Below are 20016 nucleotides of genomic sequence, written 5' to 3'. Positions count from 1 at the left end.
GGATTAAATAGTTATTTACTCTAGCTCTCATTATGAACTAATATTATTGGAGGATTAAATTGCACATAGTGATTATATCAATGGAATACTTTATCATGCTCATTAAATTATTCTATATTTTATGAGTGCAATTTCATATTTATAGTGCAAAATAATGAGATTAAAAAATATGATTTATTTGATTAAAAAAATTTAATTAAATGGTCTAATTGTAAGAGCTTGAAATTATAGGTCCATAAGTCCTAAAGGCTACTCTATAAACATTGAATCGGATTAAAAATGTGTTTATAAAATTTAGAAGGGGCATATTTGTAAAGGAAAATAATTTTTTTGGTTAAATATGTAATTATAAGATAATTATGTGTTATTAATTAATTGATAATATATTGATGAGTCGGTTTTTAGTAGTTTTTAACCTATGTTTAGGGTAAGTTTGAGTAGATTTGGTGGAGTGTGGTGCGATCACTACACCAAATACCCCCTAGCATAACACAAGAATATAATACTACTGAAAAGGTATTATTATATACATATATGTGGTAAAATAAAAAAATGGCGCTAATTTATTTTGGTGCCCGCCTATTCTTTTTTCCTAGCTAATTCTTTTTTCCCTTCTTTTTTCCTAGCCCACCGTTCTCTTCTTCGCACCCATTCTTTTTTCCTAGCCCACCCATTCTTCTGAGCCTCTCCCTGCTTGAAATCTTCCTTTAAGCATCTCTACCATCCCGACTGCATTCTGCCCTGGCTCGCTCACCGTAACTCCTGCCCCGTTTGTCGGTTCCAGTTACCAGCAGAGCAAGCCAAGCTGGACTCTTTTGGGTCCCCGGAAGGGGTTTTGAGGTTAGGGGACTTGATGATGGGGGATGAGGATTGGTAGCGGCGGCGTTCAGGGCTCATTCTCTCCCAACCAGATTGCAGAGGTGGAGACAGAGACGGAGACGAAAAGAGACTCTTCGTCTAGTGTTTCTTTCGTTCAGGGCTCGAGGCTATGGAGATGAAATGGAAGAAGATGGAAGAAGAAGAAGAATATGAGGAACAACGAAAGAAGGCACGAAGAGTCTCGGAAACAACAGGTACTTTCTTCTTTTCTTTACTTTCTTGGAGTATTTTGGTTTTAACGGCTGATTGGCTGCTGGAAAAGAATAAAAAAACTAACCAAATTAATATAATATACCTAAAGGTTTGAGATATTGATATGGAAAGAAGAACTTTGTTTGCCTTGTTATAGAATGTTTTGAGTTTTCGCTGATTGACAGAGAGAATATGTAATTCTAGCAAGGAAATTATATTTGCTTTGTTAAATTTATGACAGGCTGAGACTGCACATGAGGGTAATGAGAGTGATGAAGGGGAATACGAAGAAGGGCCTGTTGAAATTATATGGTAAGGAAATGAGATCATTTTCAAGAAGAAAAGTATGCTATATATAATTTTGTTTTTAGTTGTGGATGAGATTTTGTGACTTGCTTGGTTATGTTTATTATTTTTTCAGTTCTTTGGTAAGATACATATATCTTTGTACTGAATAACCTTTCTAATGTTACTTATTTTTATATAACACAATTCTTTCATGAAGTAACTGTTGAATATAAATTGTTACAGAAAGAAATTGTCTAGCATAGAGAGGGATCGTATGGACTTGCAATCAACTATTGATGCTCTTCAAGAAGGTTAGTGTTATAATATCATGAATTAAGGTATCGCTTTTGTCACTTTATATGTTAGGTTGTGCTACTAATTTATGCCAAAATGAGAGTAGAAAAGTAGGGGTTGATGGCCAGAGTGTGAACCAAATTAATGTTTATTGAAACTGCTTTACAAATTCGTATTTGTATCAAGGACTGTCAAGTCTGGTGTAAAGATGGCAAAAGGGAAACAAATTATCTGGAATTAGGAAAGTGTTTATTTAATTACTTGAAATTTAACCGAAACTTAGTCTGAAAATATTCTCATTGTTCTTCTATTATGTGAATTTACACCGACACTGTTCATGTTATTAATACTTATTCCTCTTTTGTTGTTATTTGGGCAGAGAAAAAGTTGTTGCAGTCCAAGTTACGCAAAGCTTCCACTGGTGGAAAATCCATTGATGTTACCCAGAGTAGTACACATAAGAAAGATTAATCTACTTCTACCGAAGATTTAGGTAATAATTCGTACTTGGGACTCTTATTTTTACTCTGAGAAGTCTCTCTGGGATATTGCTTGTGATTAAAACTTGATTTAATATGCAAAAATCAGTTTTGCTAATTCGTGCCTGTGGTATTTATGCTAGTCAAGAACTGGTCTTGATTCCCCTAAAAAAAACAACAACAACAAAAAAAAAAAACTGGTCTTGATTGTTAAGGCTAAACAGCAGTTCGTAGTTGTCCACTTGATTTGTACATCTAACCTTTTATTGTAGGGTCAGGTGTGAAGTCTAGTTAATTTTTTTTTGTCTATCACACTATGCTGTATTTTCATTAAGAATAATTGTATATTACCAATACCTCATTCGGGTTTAAGCTTACTAGTTTGAATCTATTTGAATCCACACAGAAAATGAAGATACCATTACCAATACCTTGAATCAGGAAGTGCAGGATACATCTTTTATTGGAATTGATGCCTCCAATTTTTCAATGTTGCCTGACAATGGCTATTCAAATATACCTCCTGATCAGATGAGAATGATTCAAAACATTAATGCATTAATTGCAGAGGTATCATCTATCTAATCATTTTCTTAAATCATTTCTTGCATGATTTGTGATTTTTCTGCTCAAAAGATTTACTATTTCGAGCAAAAACTAGTACATCAGATGATGTTTGTTTATATCATTATTTTGCTAATGAAACAACTACTGTACATTTTTTTCTTGCAGTTGGCTATGGAGAAGGGAGAGTTGGTTCAAACTTTGGCGTCTGGGTCATCTCATTGTTCTCAGTTGAAGGTAATGCAGATGTGATTTTTATTGTTTCTTTGTTAAATTGCAGTAAGCTAATTTTCTTTTAAGTTGCTGGTATTCAATTCATGTTGTATCTGGAGACATGGTGAAGCAAGCACACACTTGGACTAACATATCTCCTTATGTTTGTTCAATGAATGAAGGAGTTGAACTATGAGTTGACCCGAAAACTTGAAGCTCAGACTCAGAGATTAGAGTTTTTGACTGCTCAAAGTATGGCTAATGAGAATATCTCTGCAAGACAACCTGATTCTCAGGATGTCCGTGAGAACATTCAATATGTCGATGAAGGTGACAAGGTACGTATCCTTTTCATCTTTCTTAATAACTATGGTAAACAAATAGAAGGAACACTTAAATGGGCATTGTGGAAAAACTGTTTTGATTTTGATATTTTCACTTTAATTGTAAACATGTTTAATTTATTAAGTATATTTGACAGTGGTTATTGTAAAATAAGTTGCATCAAACTGGTGGATTGTGTAAATGTGCATAAGGGCCTATGCAAATTCTTTTATGTCTCAAGACATGTAACATGTTATTAGTTTTGTACTCGAGATTAGATTTGTATTCAAAATAATTTAGCCTTGTAATAATTGCTTTCTTGGATACAATATGGAAGAGGCAAAAAGAAAATTTATGCTTGTAGCACAACAACTTACACAGGCTTTCAAGCTGTAATGACCGAAGAAGAGTCAGAGAAAGTGACACAAAAGTTTACTATCGAAAGTTTATGGAAGTTCAATAGTCATGATCTTAACTTTTTGCCTTGAACAGGTCTACCTGGAGTTATCTTTGTACTCCCTGATTCTTACATCGATCCACAAAACAAGGAGTATGGAGGTATTTAACATGAACTTTTGTTTGTTTGTTACAATATCTATTTATTGTGTACTTAGTTGCATTTATATCCAATGATTTTTAGAGAACTAGATTATATCATAGACTATAGTTGGACCTGTGTAGCACTTATTTATTTATTCAAGTGTTGTAGGCTCAGTTGTAAATTGCTGATTGAAAGTTTCTGTTTTGGATTTATTTTCTATAGATGTTGTTGCGCCTCGAGCTAAGATGAATCAGCAAAGGTCACGGCGTTTCAAGACTGCTAAGGATGCAGTTGAGGAGGTGAGTTTTGTTGTCTTTGAGCTCAAACAATTGCCTTTGTTATCTGTTATGATTGGGGTAGTATTTTGTAATGACCCAACTACTCTAGACTTTTGGACCATTAACGAAAAATATACATACTAATCCTTAATAAAACTTACAAAAAGAAAATACTATAACTTTATTAGGAAATTTGTAAGAATAAGAGTTACTTACATAAAATGTCAAGTAGGATATGGGATCCCATTTTTTTAAAAACAAAACATACTTTAAAATAAAAAGGAGTTACATAGCAAGTGCGGAAAAATACATGTAAAACCATAAAAACAAGACTACATCCTCGAAAATCGAACTCTCGACTCCTTGAATCCATTCATCACCGATACACATTCCCCAAGCATCCACGAACCTTACTGCCACTATAGCTATTTTCCTGCACATATAAACAAAAATGAATGAGCCTAATGCCCAGCAAGGAAAAGTCTAACACATAGTTCATATACATAAATTTCATAAGAAACATAAAAAAAAACATAACATAACATTACACTTATATCATACACATACTATAATGGCCATTATTACTTGGGGTCCCATAGACCAAACAAGTCATATGCCCATTAGATTAGTGGGGTCCTACTAGCTAAGTAGGTCATATGCCCATAATCTATTTGGGGTCTTGTTAGTCGTATGGGTCATATGCCCAAGCCTACATACATATATATCATAACACATTTCATATCATAAAAACATAAGATAACACATATAAAACATATAACATATGAATTCTATCCTATTTTCCTTACCAAAATTACTGGGATAAGAGGACAGAGTTGAGACTTGGAACACTCCTAAGAACCATTTGAAAAAGAGTGAGTATAGAGAAGAAGAGAATTGAAAGGAATGGAAGGACTAAACCATTGAGAAAATACTTACCAAAAACTTATGTGCGAGTTCTTAGATTTCCTAACCAAAATAAGAATGAGGTTAGAATAGGTAAAAAGACTATGAGAACTTTTAAAGAAAAGTACAGAAACGAACTAGAGTTTGGGTTACCTTGAAGACTTGTAAGACCAATCTAAACCTCGAACCGAAATACTATAAATCCTTACTTTCCCGAGTGTTTGATAAGCTTATGATTTCCCCACCCAAGTGTTTACACTCTCACACTCACCTAGCAACTTGCAGCCTCTGAACTTAGAGTAAAAGGTGAATAATGGCTGGGTACTAGGTCCTATTTATAGAGTTTAGGAATGAAAGGATCTTAATTTAACTTGAATAAAAGTAATGGCTTTTTAGGTGAAAATAATTTGAATAATCGTTCAGCAGAGGCTGAAGACTCGTTCAAAAAGGTGCTGGACTTATCAAAAGGTTGAATGGTTGAATGGAAAACGAATTCAAAAGCATTCAAAATATGCTGAAGGAGGCGATATATCGCCCTCTATAGGCGATATATCACCTGGACCATTATGCCCGAGGCAAACGTGCATCGTTTCGTGTTTTTCGTATCTACGTGCTGCGATATATCGCCCCCTATGGCTGCGATATATTGGCATTCGCTGATTATTTAAACACGAAATTACACATTTTTAGCTTAATTCAAATTGAGTAAACAGCCTTGACTAAGCCCTCAAACGTATTCAAAGGTGCTGACTGACCTTAGAGCATTCAAACTTTACCCTTATTAAATTAAATCCTCAAAATACTTAATCCTTAATCACCCATACATAACATGTGCTTAAAATCCTATTGGTTCTTATTTAAACCTTATAGTATAATAAATATTATCCTTAATATCAGTCATATTAATCAAACCTTAGGTTAAAATTAATATTCTTAAATTATAGGTTAAACTTAGGAAACCTACAAGTACTACTATGAGTGTCCAAATAAATCCCGATCTGAACCAAAAATCCACAGTTATAAAGATATTACTATAAATACTATAATACTACTATCTAACTAGCTAAGTAAAGTTCTTGGACTCTATAATTCTCCCCTACTAAAAAGAATTTCGTCCTCGAAATTTACTTACCAAATAATTCCGGATACCGGCCTTGCATGTCCTCCTCCAACTCCAACGTTGCCTCTCGTTCAGAACTATTACTCATAGGACTTTGACTATAGGAAAGCTCTTGGACCGTAACTGCTTCATCCCCCTATCTAGGATGCTAACTGGTCATTCCTCGTAACTCAAGTCTTTCTGGAGTGCTATTATATCGTACTTGAGGACGTGAGATGGGTCTGACACATATTTGCGTAACATCGAGATGTAGAACACGTTGTGACTATCGGCTAGTGCTGGCGGTAGGGCTAGTCTATACGCAACTGGTCCCACTTTGTCCAATATCTCAAAAGGACCTATGAATCAGGGACTAAGCTTGCCTTTCTTCCCGAACCGCTTGACACCTTTCATAGGAGATATCTTCAGGAAGACTTGATCTCCGACTTGGAATTCCACATCGCATCGCTTGGCATCCGCATTGCTTTTCTGACGGCTTTGAGCAGCAAGCATACGCTGTCTAATGAGCGCTACTGCTTCTTGAGCTTGTCTAATAGCTTCGGGCCCTAGAAGCTGCCTTTCTCCTACCTCGTCCTAGTGCAACGGTGATCGGTACCTTCTTCCATATAGCAACTCATAAGGTGCCATCCCGATCGTTGACTGGTAGCTGTTGTTGTTTGAGAACTCGATCAGCGGCAAGTACTTGTTCCATGATCCTCCGAAATCAAGTACACACGCGCGTAGCATATCCTCTAAAATCTGTATCGTACGCTTGGACTGCCCATCTGTCTGAGGATGAAAAGCTGTACTAAGACTTAACTTAGTACCCATAGCTTGCTGTAAGCTTCCCCAAAATCTCGATGTAAACACCGATCCTCTATCTGACACTATTGTCTTGGGGATTCCATGCAACCGTACTATCTCTTTGATGTAGATGTCTGCATATTGGTCTGTCGTGTATGAAGTTCTAACAGGCAGGAAATGAGCCGACTTGGTTAGTCTATCTATTACTATCCAAGCAGAATCATGCTGCTTATTCGTCTTTGGCAGACCTGTCACGAAGTCCATGGCTATATCGTCCCACTTCCATTCTGGTATGCTAAGTGGTTGCAATAAACCTGCAGGCCGCTGATGCTCCGCTTTCACTTGCTGGCATACAAGACACTTAGATACATACTCCGCTATGTCCTTCTTCATCCCTGGCCACCAATAGATTGCCTTGATGTCATGAGTCATCTTGGTAGACCCTGGATGAACTGAGTACGGGGTGCTGTGCGCTTCTTCTAGAATCGTCTTCTTAATACTTTGATCATTTGGCACGCATGCCCGATCCTTATATCTCAATAAGCCTTGGCTAGATATTGAGAAATTTGTAGTCTTGCCTTCTCCGACTGCATCCATATGTGCTGCTAGCGTGTCATCATGTCTCTAACCAATCCGTATGTCCTCTAGCAGATTCGATTGGATAGACAAGCTAGCCAGCTTGCCTATAACTACTTCTATTCTGGCACTGATCAGCTCCTGCTGTAGCGGCTTTTCTATTCCGGCTAAAGCTGCTAAATTCCCATAACTTTTCCTCCTAAGTGCATCGGCAACTACGTTTGCCTTCCTCGGGTGGTATAGGATTTCGCAGTCGTAATCCTTTACTAACTCTAACCACCTGCGCTGCCTCATGTTGAGCTCCTTCTGAGTAAAGAAGTACTTTAAACTCTTGTGGTCCGTATAAATCCCGCACCGTTCTCCATAAAGATAATGGCGCCAGATTTTCAACGCAAAGACCACTGCTGCCAACTCCATATCATGAGTTGGATAACGCTGCTCGTACTCCTTCAATTGTCGTGAGGCGTAGGCTATCACCTTGTCATTTTGCCTTAGTACGCAACCCAATCCTTGCTTCGATGCATCGCAGTAGACCACGAACTTATCGTTGGGTGTCGGTACACTAAGTACTGGTGTTGAGCAAAGCTTATCCTTAAGCAACTGGAAGCTTTCTTCACACTTATCATTCCAGTTAAATTTTTGTTGCTTCCAGGTCAGGTTGGTGAGCGGAGTGGCTATCTTTGAAAAGCCATCTACAAACTTCCTATAATAACCTGCTAACCCTAGAAAGCTTCTTACTTCAGATGCGTTCTTTGGTCTGGGCCAATCCTTCACGGCCTCTACCTTTGATGGATCTACTGCAACTCCATCTTTCGATATAATGTGCCCGAGGAACGCCACTTGCGAAAGCCAAAATTCGCACTTCTTGAACTTGGCGTAGAGTTGATGCTCCTTCAATCGCGTCAAAATCAACCTCAAGTGTTCCTTGTGCTCTACTTCATTCTTGGAGTATATTAAAATGTCGTCGATGAACACAACGACGAATTTATCCAAGTAGTCTTTGAAGACCCTATTCATTAAGTCCATAAATGCGGCTGGTGCGTTAGTAAGACCAAAGGACATAACCAAGAACTCGTAATGTCCATAACGAGTCCTAAAGGCTGTCTTAGGAATATCTTCTCCCTTTTCCTTGAGCTGTTGATACCCGGACCGTAGATCGATCTTTGAAAATACAGTCACGCCTCGGAGTTGATCAAATAAATCGTCAATCCTGGGTAGCGGGTACTTGTTCTTAATCGTTACTTTGTTCAGCTCATGACAGTCTATGCACATCCGCATACTTCTGTCCTTCTTCTTCACGAATAGTACCGGAGCTCCCCATGGTGAATGGCTTGGCCTAATAAAACCCAAGTCTAGGAGTTCTTGTAGCTGCGTCTTTAACTCCTTGAGTTCCGTAGGTGCCATCCGGTATGGTGCCTTAGAGATAGGCTCGGTGCCTGGTACTAATTCTATCGTGAAGTCTATTTCCCGAGTTGGCGGTAATCCTGGCAAGTCATCGGGAAATACCTCTGGAAATTCTTGTATAACTCGGACATCTCCAACCTTAAGTGGCGTCTCCCTTTCCACGTTCGTGATGCTGGCTAAGAATGCTTGACATCCTTTCTCCATCACTCTCTGAGCTTTGAGAGATGATACTAACGGGGTGTGCAATCCTGAAGCTTGTCCCATGAAGCATAGTCTTTGGCCGTCAGGAGTCTCGAACATCACCTTCTTGCGTTTACAGTCGATGGTTGCGCCATGTCGTGCTAGCCAATCCATGCCTAGTATCTCGTCAAAGTCTTTGATCACCAGTTCTATCAGGTCTCCTTCTAGTTCTATGTCCTCATTCTTGATCGGTACGCCTCGTACTATCCGTGATGATAGAACTACTTTGCCCGAAGGCAACTCGGTTACGAACCTAGTTCTAAATCTTTCACAAGGTTTGCCTAGTTTTTCTATCATTCCTAACGAGATATACGAATGAGTGGCTCCCGAATCAAATAATACATAACATAAGTTATTGAGGATAGAAACCTAACCTGTGACCACCTTGTTGCTAGCATCAGCCTCTCCTTGGGTTAAGGCAAAAACCCTAGCAGGAACCATCTTTTCGTCCTTCTTACCTTCTGGCTTCTGCTGAGGACAATCTCTCTTATGATGCCCTTCCTGACCACAGTTAAAGCATTCCTTGGTGTTTGTGCGGCATTCACCAGGATGCTTCTTCTGACACTTAGCACATGGCGGGTATTCTACGTAGCCCGGCCTATTTCCTCCATTATTCGTACGTGCCTTCTTATCGCTGTCGAACTTCTTGTTATCCGGATGCCGTCTTTTCTGGGCGTTACCGTTGATGCTGGACTGATTGTTGCCATTATGGTTGTTGTTGTTCCGATTGGTCTGAGGTTGATTTTGCTGTCTAGGTTCAGGCTTACTGGCTTCTTCTTTGCTTACATTGGCCTGCAACCTTTCTACTTCGATTGTTGTCTCAAGAACGTCAGCATATGTAGTGTTTCCCGGGTTTGCTAGCTTAACCCCCATCTCGATCTTCGGTCGAAGTCCTCTAACAAACTTGTTCACCCTCAGAAAATCAGTTGGAACCATCTTTGCTGCGAACTTTGCTAAGCGGTCGAACTGACGAGCATACTCCGCCACTGTTAAAGTACCTTACTTCAATTTGGCGAACTCCTCAACTCTCGAAGCGAGTACAACTGAGTTGTAGTACTTTTTGTGGAAGAGCTCCACAAATCGGGTCCATGTCATGGTGGCAGCATCATGAGATTGCTGGACCAAGTCCCACCATATCCTGGCATCCTTCTTGAGCAGAGATGAGACGCAGGATATGCGGTCCGCATTGCTGAGATTCATATGCGTCAGAATTGGTTCCACATTCATTAGCCACTCTTCTGCCTCAAAGGGGTTTGTAGTCCCTTCGAAGTTTGGAGCATGTTGCTTGCGGAACCTCTCATACACTGGCTCCATGTTCGGTACTGGATATGGCGCGTAATTCTTCATTGGCCATCCCCCATATGGACCAACTTGTTGGGGTGCTGGGGCCATTTGTTGTGGCTGCGGTGGAGGCTGAGGCTGAGTTTAAGCCTGTTGGCGTTGTTGCTGCAAAAGTTCCTCGACTTGCTGTCGCAGTCTGGCGATCTCTGCAATGTTGTCAGATGGCGGTGTCGGCGCGTTGCGGCGGGCAGTAGCACGCACTCCCCTTCGGCGAACTGGAGGGACTTCATTGGTCACTGGGACAGCGTTGGAGGCATTTCCGTTGGTGCGTGCGGATCTTCGGAGCGACATCGTAGCAGAGTTCTAACAGTTGAAAGAAACATGTTCGAACTTTACCTAATAGGCTCTAAGGCAAAAACTTATTCTAAAACAAACATATCTCGGACCTATTCATTATGACTTCTTATGAAAAAGTATATAAGTCTTTATTTATTATTTAGAGTGGGTTTCTATACTTAGAAAAACAAGTCATCTTTATTTTCTAAGTGTGTTTCTATTTATCCTATATGACTTAATTCTCAGGCTCGAAACTTATCTTTGTTCCAAAGTTAACCATATTGAGGGAGGGCTGGGATCAGTAAAATCGTTCCCACTACTATGGCCCCCTAAACTCTCAATAAGGAAACTTGGTTCATTGATTTGTATCCACCCTCACCGAACTTAGTCATTATTCATTTTATTTATTACTTATTATGATTGCGAAAAATAAAATCAAACTCATACATGATAATAAAATAGCATGTTATTCATTTGGAAAAAAAATTCACTTATTACAATCACACAAAAAAAAGAAAGAAATAAAACAAACAATGAAAACTACTATTCTAAAAATCAGGACCTTCTACATCTGATCCTTCATCTAGCATATCGTCATCTATCTCTTCATAATCATCATTGTCATGTGCATCAAAATGTCCTCTAGGAAGGTTTGTGAGAATCCTATGTTTTTGCTCATTTGTGAATTGAAACTCGAATTTTGCAGTGAACCTAACTAAGAGGAAATAATAACGCATTGCTAATGGTAGTTCATCCTCATCATTCATGGTTTCCCATATTTCTTCTAAGGCTGCTATTACAGGATGGAAATCTTTAAATAGCCTAATTATTAGTACATATTGTTCCGTTGATCTTAACATTATTTGCTTAGACTCTTGAAGGTGACCTATCTCTTGGTGGAACAAGAGCAATCTTCGATTGATTCTTTCTAGTGCTCCTACAGTGTTTCTTGGCTCCCTTATTCTTTTTAAAGCCTTAATGGCTCGGATATCTTGATAGGTTAGAGCTCCGTTCATACTTAACTGAAAACATAAACACTAGAGTTGTTAGCTATACACATAAGCAAAATAACTATAACTTAAATATTTACTTGGCGGTCAGATTCGGAGCTTTTGAGTGTGTGTATCGAGGAGAACTTCATGCGAAGGAACCGTTGCTTTGATACCAACTGTAATGACCCAACTACTCTAGACTTTTGGACCATTAACGAAAACTATACATACTAATCCTTAATAAAACTTACAAAAAGAAAATACTATAACTTTATTAGGAAACTTGTAAAAATAAGAGTTACTTACATAAAATGTCAAGTAGGATATGGGATCCCATTATTTTAAAAACAAAACATACTTTAAAATAAAAAGGAGTTACATAGCAAGTGCGGAAAAATACATGTAAAACCATAAAAACAAGACTACATCCTCGAAAATCGAACTCTCGACTCCTTGAATCCATTCATCACCGATACACATTCCCCAAGCATCCACGAACCTTACCGCCACTATAGCTATTTTCCTACACATATAAACAAAAAGGAATGAGCCTAATGCCAAGCAAGGAAAAGTCTAACACATAGTTCATATACATAAATTTCATAAGAAACATAAAAAAAAAACATAACATAACATTACACTTATATCATACACATACTATAATGGCCATTATTACTTGGGGTCCCATAGACCAAACAAGTCATATGCCCATTAGATTAGTGGGGTCCTACTAGCTAAGTAGGTCATATGCCCATAATCTATTTGGGGTCTTGTTAGTCATATGGGTCATATGCCCAAGCCTACATACATATATATCATAACACATTTCATATCATAAAAACATAAGATAACACATATAAACATATAACATATGAATTCTATCCTATTTTCCTTACCAAAATTACTGGGATAAGAGGACAGAGTTGGGACTTGGAACACTCCTAAGAACCATTTGAAAAAGAGTGAGTATAGAGAAGAAGAGAATTGAAAGGAATGGAAGGACTAAACCATTGAGAAAATACTTACCAAAAACTTATGTGCGAGTTCTTAGATTTCCTAACCAAAATAAGAATGAGGTTAGAATAGGTAAAAGACTATGAGAACTTTTAAAGAAAAGTACAGAAACGAACTAGAGTTTGGGTTACCTTGAAGACTTGTAAGACCAATCTAAACCTCGAACTGAAATACTATAAATCCTTACTTTCCCGAGTGTTTGATAAGCTTATGATTTCCCCACCCAAGTGTTTACACTCTCACACTCACCTAGCAACTTGCAGCCTCTGAACTTAGAGTAAAAGGTGAATAATGGCTGGGTACTAGGTCCTATTTATAGAGTTTAGGAATGAAAGGATCTTAATTTAACTTGAATAAAAATAATGTCTTTTTAGGTGAAAATAATTTGAATAATCGTTCAGCAGAGGCTGAAGACTCGTTCAAAAAGGTGCTGGACTTATCAAAAGGTTGAATGGTTGAATGGAAAAAGAATTCAAAAGCATTCAAAATATGCTGAAGGAGGCAATATATCGCCCCCTATAGGCGATATATCACCTGGACCATTATGCCCGAGGCAAACGTGCATCGTTTCGTGTTTTTCGTATCTACGTGCTGCGATATATCGCCCCCTATGGCTGCGATATATCGGCATTCGCTGATTATTTAAACACGAAATTACACATTTTTAGCTTAATTCAAATTGAGTAAACAGCCTTGACTAAGCCCTCAATCGTATTCAAAGCTGCTGACTGACCTTAGAGCATTCAAACTTTACCCTTATTAAATTAAATCCTCAAAATACTTAATCCTTAATCACCCATACATAACATGTGCTTAAAATCCTATTGGTTCTTATTTAAACCTTATAGTATAATAAATATTATCCTTACTATCAGTCATATTAATCAAACCTTAGGTTAAAATTAATATTCTTAAACTATAGGTTAAACTTAGGAAATCTACAAGTACTACTATGAGTGTCCAAATAAATCCCGATCTGAACCAAAAATCCACAGTTATAAAGATAATACTATAAATACTATAATACTACTATCTAACTAGCTAAGTAAAGTTCTTGGACTCTACATGTTTTAAGATCCAACACTCGTTAAGAACACAATCAAGGATGTATTACAAGAACAATGAGAGTAGTGTAAACTAGCAAGATGTAAATGGCAATATATGTTTATTTTGAACCTTTCATGGTTTTTCGTGTCCTCTTCACAACTTTAAGAATAACATGGTGCATCATATATACTTGGTTTACTTCATCTGTTGTAGGAATTTGGGCTACAATTTCTTGACAGGCTCTCTTTCTCCATCAATTGGAAACCTTATTAACATGAAATCCTTGTAAGCTTACCTAAAGTTTGAGCTTGGAATTAACAAGATTAGTATGATATGTTAAAAATATTTCTCTCCACTTGATCATTATTTTTTGGCAATTACTAGGGCCTTAAGCGCAAATGAACTGTCAGGGGAGGTACCAAAGGAATTGGGACTACGTACTGACCTATCTTTTTTGTAAGTTATAGGCATTTTTTTCATTTTAATGGTAACTATATCGTTTTTTCTCCTTTCTTTATGAATTTTCCATTGCCCATTTCAAGCATATCATTGAAGACTATTTCACAGTTTATGATATTAATGACACTTATTCTTGGAAATAATTTTGTCTATAGGTACTTACCAATGAACAATTTCTCTGGTCAGCTACCGCCAGAACTAGGCAATTTAAACAAATTAAAAATACTGTACGCTTGTATTATTACGGGTCTTTCGTTTCATTTCTTTTTCTGTTTATGATTGGGTGCATTTATTTATAGTCCATACAGGTATCATGAAACCCATTGAGAATTACTATTCAACTTAATGATTGCAGTAGTACATTGGTCCAATCCTGATTCCTTTTTTTTTTCATTGTTTATATTTGATAGTAGTCTTTTCAGTTCTGGAGTTAGTGGCGAGATTCCTTCAACATTTGAAAATCTCCGAAGCTTGGAACAATTGTAAATTGTTTCTTTTACCTCTCATGGTATAATAGGCATACTATTATATAAGAAATAAAAATAGTTATAAGTTTTTCTTGTCTAATAACATCTTCAACTTGCAGGTGGGCATCAGATAATGAGCTTACAGGCAAGATTCCATATTTCATAGGAAGTTGGTCAAATCTTACTAACATGTAAGACAAGTTGAATAGATGGGTGTATTTTGATAACATTGCAACATCTATATCTGTATATTAACATAAAGTTAGCCACTTGCTTATGTTAATGCAGGGTATTACAAGGAAATTATTTTCAAGGGCCTATACCATCAACGTTTGTGAATCTGACTTCTTTAGTACAATTGTGAGTAACATGCTCAATACAAATCTATCTACAAATTTTTAAAGCTAATAATCTTAAGTGTGAACTATATACATATGTTGGCGGTTGAGTGATATATCTAATGCAAGCTCTTCCCTTGCATTTGTCGCCAATATGAAGTCTCTAGTAGTGTTCCATTATCAGTGATTCATTTGTGAGAATGGAAATGTTTATAAAATATACAATTTAACTATATACTTAATGTAGTTATGATGTTTGATTGAATGTTTGAATGAAAAAAAAAAGCTATAGACATCTATTTATTTGATCTAGTTTTTGTAACCTGTTTCCGATTTTCTTTCTTGCTAGGTACTTGGGGCATTGAATTAGCTGCGCAGTTGTAGCTATTAGGTTTTGAAATTTTTTTGTCTTCTGATTTTTTTTTTTTCATAAAGCTTGTCAAGCATGGAGGCTATGCAAAATGTTCTGGAACTCCTAAGTGACATGCTACAAGCAGTAAATCCACTAGACTCTGCGGTATGAGCAATGAATTTTTTTCATCTCTATGATCTATGATATGAGCTACTTGTCCCCTTTTTTTAATCTCTATGAGCTACTTATCCCTGAAACTTAATGTGGTTCTTTTGCCATTCTGTTCAGGCTGTAAAAGACGAAGTGATAGTTGAGCTTGATAATAGGTGTCGCACCAACCAGAAAAAGCTGATGCAGATGCTCACTTCAACTGGGTTAGTTTCATCTATATAGTCAGGATATTTAATTAAGAATAATTTGCTCATTGTATTTTATATTACTTTTTTCCTGGTGTGCCCTTTTATGCTATGCATCTTTACAAGGATTGATAGTCATGCCAGGTTGTACTGTTATGGTTCATCTCCATGGCTGCCAGAATATTGTTTAGCCGTATCCATACATAGATATATATACATAATTTTAGACCTCATGTTATAAGCTACTGCATTCATTCATATATATATATTTGGATATAATTGTAGATTTTCTATCTGTTATAAGCTACTAAATCCATACATATGCAGGTTCTGGCTACTATACATCTCATTACCATGATTTGAAATTTGTGTACCACAAGCATATCAGTGTTATTAAAAGCATTTTTTCTTGTAGCATGCTATATAAACTTTATTGCATGGTCCTCTCTTGATGATGCCTTGTCTTCTGTTTTTATAAGTATTTTGTCTTTGTAACAAAAGCTATCTTTGAGTTGGTAACAAAAGCTGTCTTTGAGTTGGTATCAACTGAAACATATAAGTGTAAAGATTTAATTACAATGGTAATTAAGTAAGTAACATTCTGAGTGCATAATCAACTACTGATTTTATGTCTATTACTTTTCAGCTTTTTCATGTAGCTCTTTCTTCTTCTTTTTTATTATTATTATTCATCTCTATCTACCCTCAATTAACTAGCTTGCTTAGTTTAATAATCAAAAGTAAACAAAGGCTAGTTTTTTTTTCTTATTTACTATTTTTATCATTTAATTTTCTTGTATCTTTTTTCTTCTTATTTACTATTTTTTTAGCAAGGATATATAATGGAATTTGGATTGGAAAATCTGCAGGGATCATGACGAGGTGACCTTTGGTCTTGCAGCTTGACAAGACAAATGAGGGAGCTCAGAAATACACCGAGTTTCTTCATCTTTGCAATAGGAGATTTACTGATTTTGGTATGTGGTGTATAACTTAAAAATAAATTTGATTTGTATCTGTTTGTACATGATCAACTTGTTGCTCATTTGTTCTCGTGTTGATTTTTAGCTTGATAACTTGTGTTTACATGAAACAACAATTGATGTTCAGTTTTTAAGTTACATAATTATTTTTGCCAAAATTTGAGAAGAGAGCTGGCAATTAGGAGTCAGAAAATCTGTGGTCAAATTTAGGTAAAGTTCTCGAAACTTCTGATTTTTATGGATTTGATCCCAGAAACTTGGCCTTTGTTTTTGGGGAAATTTCTCATGCATAGTTCAAAGTACCGATCAATAATAAAAGAGTTCTGTGCTTTTCTATGTGAATGCAAGGATGTGTTGGATGAGGCAACTACAATGAAACTTTTAGAGAGGTAACTATCTATAGGATCCTATGTGAGTTAATCACATTTTTCATAAAAGTATGAAAGCAATAGCTAATTCTTTTCTGTTTTAGTTTAGAGCTGTAATTAACTTCTTTTCTGTTTTAGTTTACAGGATCTTAATATTAAGTTGTAAAGGATAGTCTGGCAGTGTGGGGATTTTTATAGTATTATTTTATATAGTTGTTCGATCTCACTAGATTAGCATGATTAGTGATACTCATTTTTATAGTTAGAAATGGCAATACTTTCTATACCAATTGCCAATTATTTGTTTGAATTCTCCCCTTGTCATTGTATATATAGTCCAAATCCAATAAATCTATAAATTGGACTTACCACTGTTATATGCCCTTACCATTGTTATTTACATGAATTCTAGTTTTACTACAGTCATTGGTTCATAAACGAGAAATTAATTCCACAAATCTATGTTGACCAGTAGTTTGGTTTAGAGAAAAGTTTTGCATTTAATCAACTAGACTATGTTTTTACTTGTTCTGGTTCATCAACTTGGATAATGGCATATCCACTAATTAAATATCTATGAGCTGAGTACTCAAGTCTCAGAGCATCTTATTAATTTAAGTATTACTAGTAAATAGTTGTTTAAATCTGATTTCAATTTGGCTGGTGCCTTGTTACTTAATGAAATTATTTGATGATATTTCTTATGAAGAGTCTAAACATGTGCTCTAACTATCTTTGATAGACAATGCTCTGTTGAGGTTAGGTTTCTTCATTCATGTTTTGTCTAGTGCAACTTAAGCAGTTTATTCATTTTAGGCTTGTTGTTCAGAAACTTTAACCCAAGGATCCTGCACTAGCAATTAAAATCATTGAAGAGAAACCATTCATTTGAGCAGCTTTTATTTACACTTTAATTGTAAACATGTTTAATTTATTAAGTATGTTTGACAGTGGTTATTGTAATCCTAGTGATGACTAAGTGATTATAATGCATTTATATAGTAAATACAAGAGGTGCACAAGAAAGTAAGGTAATCCTAGTGATGACTAAGCTTCGACTCTGCTGTATGAACTTACTTGTGTCAATATGATCTTCTGCTTTAGTGGCAGCTATGATTATGGCAGTGAAAAAATTTGATAACTACTGAATTGAAATTGGATTTTTTTTTTTTTTGTCGATAATAGATACTTGTGACAGACTTTGAATTCTTTAGTTTGGACTATTAGGAACTGGTGTAGTGCTATGAATGTATGGCCTGTCCTTATTGTTGAGACAAGCAATGCTTTCAGGGCTTTATACAGGGCATTCTAACATCATCTGAACAGGTGGGCTTTTTATTTCCCTTGTGCACACTATAAATGATTAATGGAAAGATTCTAGTACTTTTATTACTACAAATTTTATCTATTAAGTGGTAGTTGCTAGATCTGTTATGGTATTCTATGAATCTGTTAGTCTTACTCTAATTTTTAGCTCATTATAAGTGATGTATTCTCTTTTTCTATTTAACACTTCAATAAAGTTCAGTTCATTCATTCTCTATCCTCTCTGATTTTGTCATTCACTTTCATTTATGAATTTAACTGTTTGTTTTGTGGGAAATTCATATGCTTATATTTTTCTTTCTTAATAGGCTGATATGACCATGTTAGAAGACGAACTACCAACAAAAAGATGACTTTCATCAGCCCTTATCAAGGTATAAAGAAGAAAGTCTTCTGTTGTGCTTTAGAATTATGCTGCTGAATGTTTCTTTCATTTTCATTAAGTTTTAGGTAATGATAGAGTACTCTGTTTGGCAGTGGAATTTTTTCTTCGTTCATCTCTTAGCTTATTGTTTTAAGTTGCATGTTTTGTTGCTTCAGTCATTGTTTTGCATGGTAGTACATCTTGCTATACCCTGCTGTTTCGTCAAGTTTTGGAGTTATTACAAAGTTAATTTAAACTTTATATGCTTACAGGTGGAAACTAGCTTAAGTCTTATGTTCTTAATATTAAAAGGACTTTTTTTTTACAATGTGCAGGTATATTGAGATGATTTCTTTGGAGCAATTCTTGACAACATTTGTAGTTGAGGCCTTTAGAATGGAAGAATGTATTTCACTACTTTTTGTATACATTTCTTGTTTTGTATTTAGAGATAAAGGAATCTGAATTGGGCATAAATTATGTTGTAATATGATTTCTTAAGCCTAGACTAGTAGACTAAATATTGTAATTACATTTGAGTAAGTAATAAAAATCTATTTATGTTACCTTATTTGGCTTCAACTTTCATATTTGTTTTCCTAGTTTTGTGTAAGTAAAAAAAGATTATGTTTCTCTAAGCTAATATAACACATGTGTTATACTAAAGTGTAGTATAACACAAATAATGTGTTATACTAAAGTGTAGTATAACACAAAAAATGTTATAGTAAAGTGTAGTATAACACAAAAAAAGTGTTATATAATCGACTATAAATAACATAATTCAACACTTATCTATATATTAAAATAACACAGAAATTGTGTTATCGTTGACAGTACAATAACACATCTGTATAACACTGATAAAGTGTTATGTAAAGTACTCTGACCTACGATAACAGAGTCGGTCTTAACACATCAGAAAGTGTTATCGTATGTTTTGATAACACATTCTTGGTGTTATTAAAAGCATTTTTTCTTGTAGTGGGTATTACGCTTGTTTTGGTATGTTTGCAGGAAATAGAACGAGGAAGTAAGGAGTTGAGGAAACGAGCAAAAAACCATAGCAATTGGGAAATTTCTGCAAAAATGTGATAAGAAGCAGTTGAGGATATTAACAATGAGAGACTTGTTCATTTTGGAGCCTTGGAAGTAAGTTTTGAGGTTAATGTAAAGGGTTGTGGCGCTCAAATGAAGAGTTGCGGCATAAGGGAAAATAGAGAGAACTTGTATTCTAGAATTTTCAAGGGCCACA

General features: G+C 36.0%; 2 protein-coding genes and 1 long non-coding RNA gene across 3 annotated transcripts; all 3 read left to right on the top strand.

Annotated features, from left to right (window-relative positions):
• Positions 1–2129: 2129 nt before the first annotated feature.
• Positions 2130–4161, top strand: LOC133823704 (protein BLISTER-like). Its single transcript, XM_062256550.1, has 7 exons — positions 2130–2146; positions 2539–2702; positions 2865–2933; positions 3092–3239; positions 3726–3791; positions 3997–4073; positions 4135–4161. Exons 2-7 carry the CDS (start codon positions 2622–2624, stop codon positions 4159–4161), a joined length of 468 nt encoding a protein of 155 aa, XP_062112534.1. The 5' UTR covers positions 2130–2146; positions 2539–2621.
• A 10209-nt stretch (positions 4162–14370) lies between these two features.
• LOC133820965 (probable LRR receptor-like serine/threonine-protein kinase At1g56140) lies at positions 14371–15140 on the top strand. Its single transcript, XM_062253517.1, has 4 exons — positions 14371–14434; positions 14618–14689; positions 14794–14865; positions 14963–15140. Exons 1-4 carry the CDS (start codon positions 14373–14375, stop codon positions 15036–15038), a joined length of 282 nt encoding a protein of 93 aa, XP_062109501.1. The 5' UTR covers positions 14371–14372; the 3' UTR covers positions 15039–15140.
• Positions 15141–18266: 3126 nt separating this feature from the next.
• On the top strand, positions 18267–19327 carry LOC133820964 (uncharacterized). The gene is made up of 3 exons (XR_009887235.1): positions 18267–18397; positions 18706–18771; positions 19097–19327. It is a non-coding gene; the product is annotated as an uncharacterized LOC133820964 (long non-coding RNA).
• Positions 19328–20016: the final 689 nt, after the last annotated feature.

The sequence above is a fragment of the Humulus lupulus genome, chromosome 3, assembly GCF_963169125.1.
Source record: "Humulus lupulus chromosome 3, drHumLupu1.1, whole genome shotgun sequence".
NCBI classification, from domain to species: domain Eukaryota; kingdom Viridiplantae; phylum Streptophyta; class Magnoliopsida; order Rosales; family Cannabaceae; genus Humulus; species Humulus lupulus.
Note: the sequence above shows the minus strand (reverse complement) of the source record. Positions and strands in the feature narration are given on the sequence as shown.

Bases quoted from the DNA above. Each gene is read 5' to 3' on its own strand.
- LOC133823704 (XM_062256550.1), top strand. From the start codon at position 2,622: ATGTTGCCTGACAATGGCTATTCAAATATACCTCCTGATCAGATGAGA. The intron at 2,934-3,091 runs GTAATGCAGATG...CAATGAATGAAG, and splicing joins CTCATTGTTCTCAGTTGAAG to GAGTTGAACTATGAGTTGAC. The intron at 3,240-3,725 runs GTGACAAGGTAC...TGCCTTGAACAG, and splicing joins CATTCAATATGTCGATGAAG to GTCTACCTGGAGTTATCTTT.
- LOC133820965 (XM_062253517.1), top strand. From the start codon at position 14,373: ATGAACAATTTCTCTGGTCAGCTACCGCCAGAACTAGGCAATTTAAAC. The intron at 14,435-14,617 runs GTACGCTTGTAT...TATATTTGATAG, and splicing joins TTAAACAAATTAAAAATACT to TAGTCTTTTCAGTTCTGGAG. The intron at 14,690-14,793 runs GTAAATTGTTTC...TTCAACTTGCAG, and splicing joins CTCCGAAGCTTGGAACAATT to GTGGGCATCAGATAATGAGC.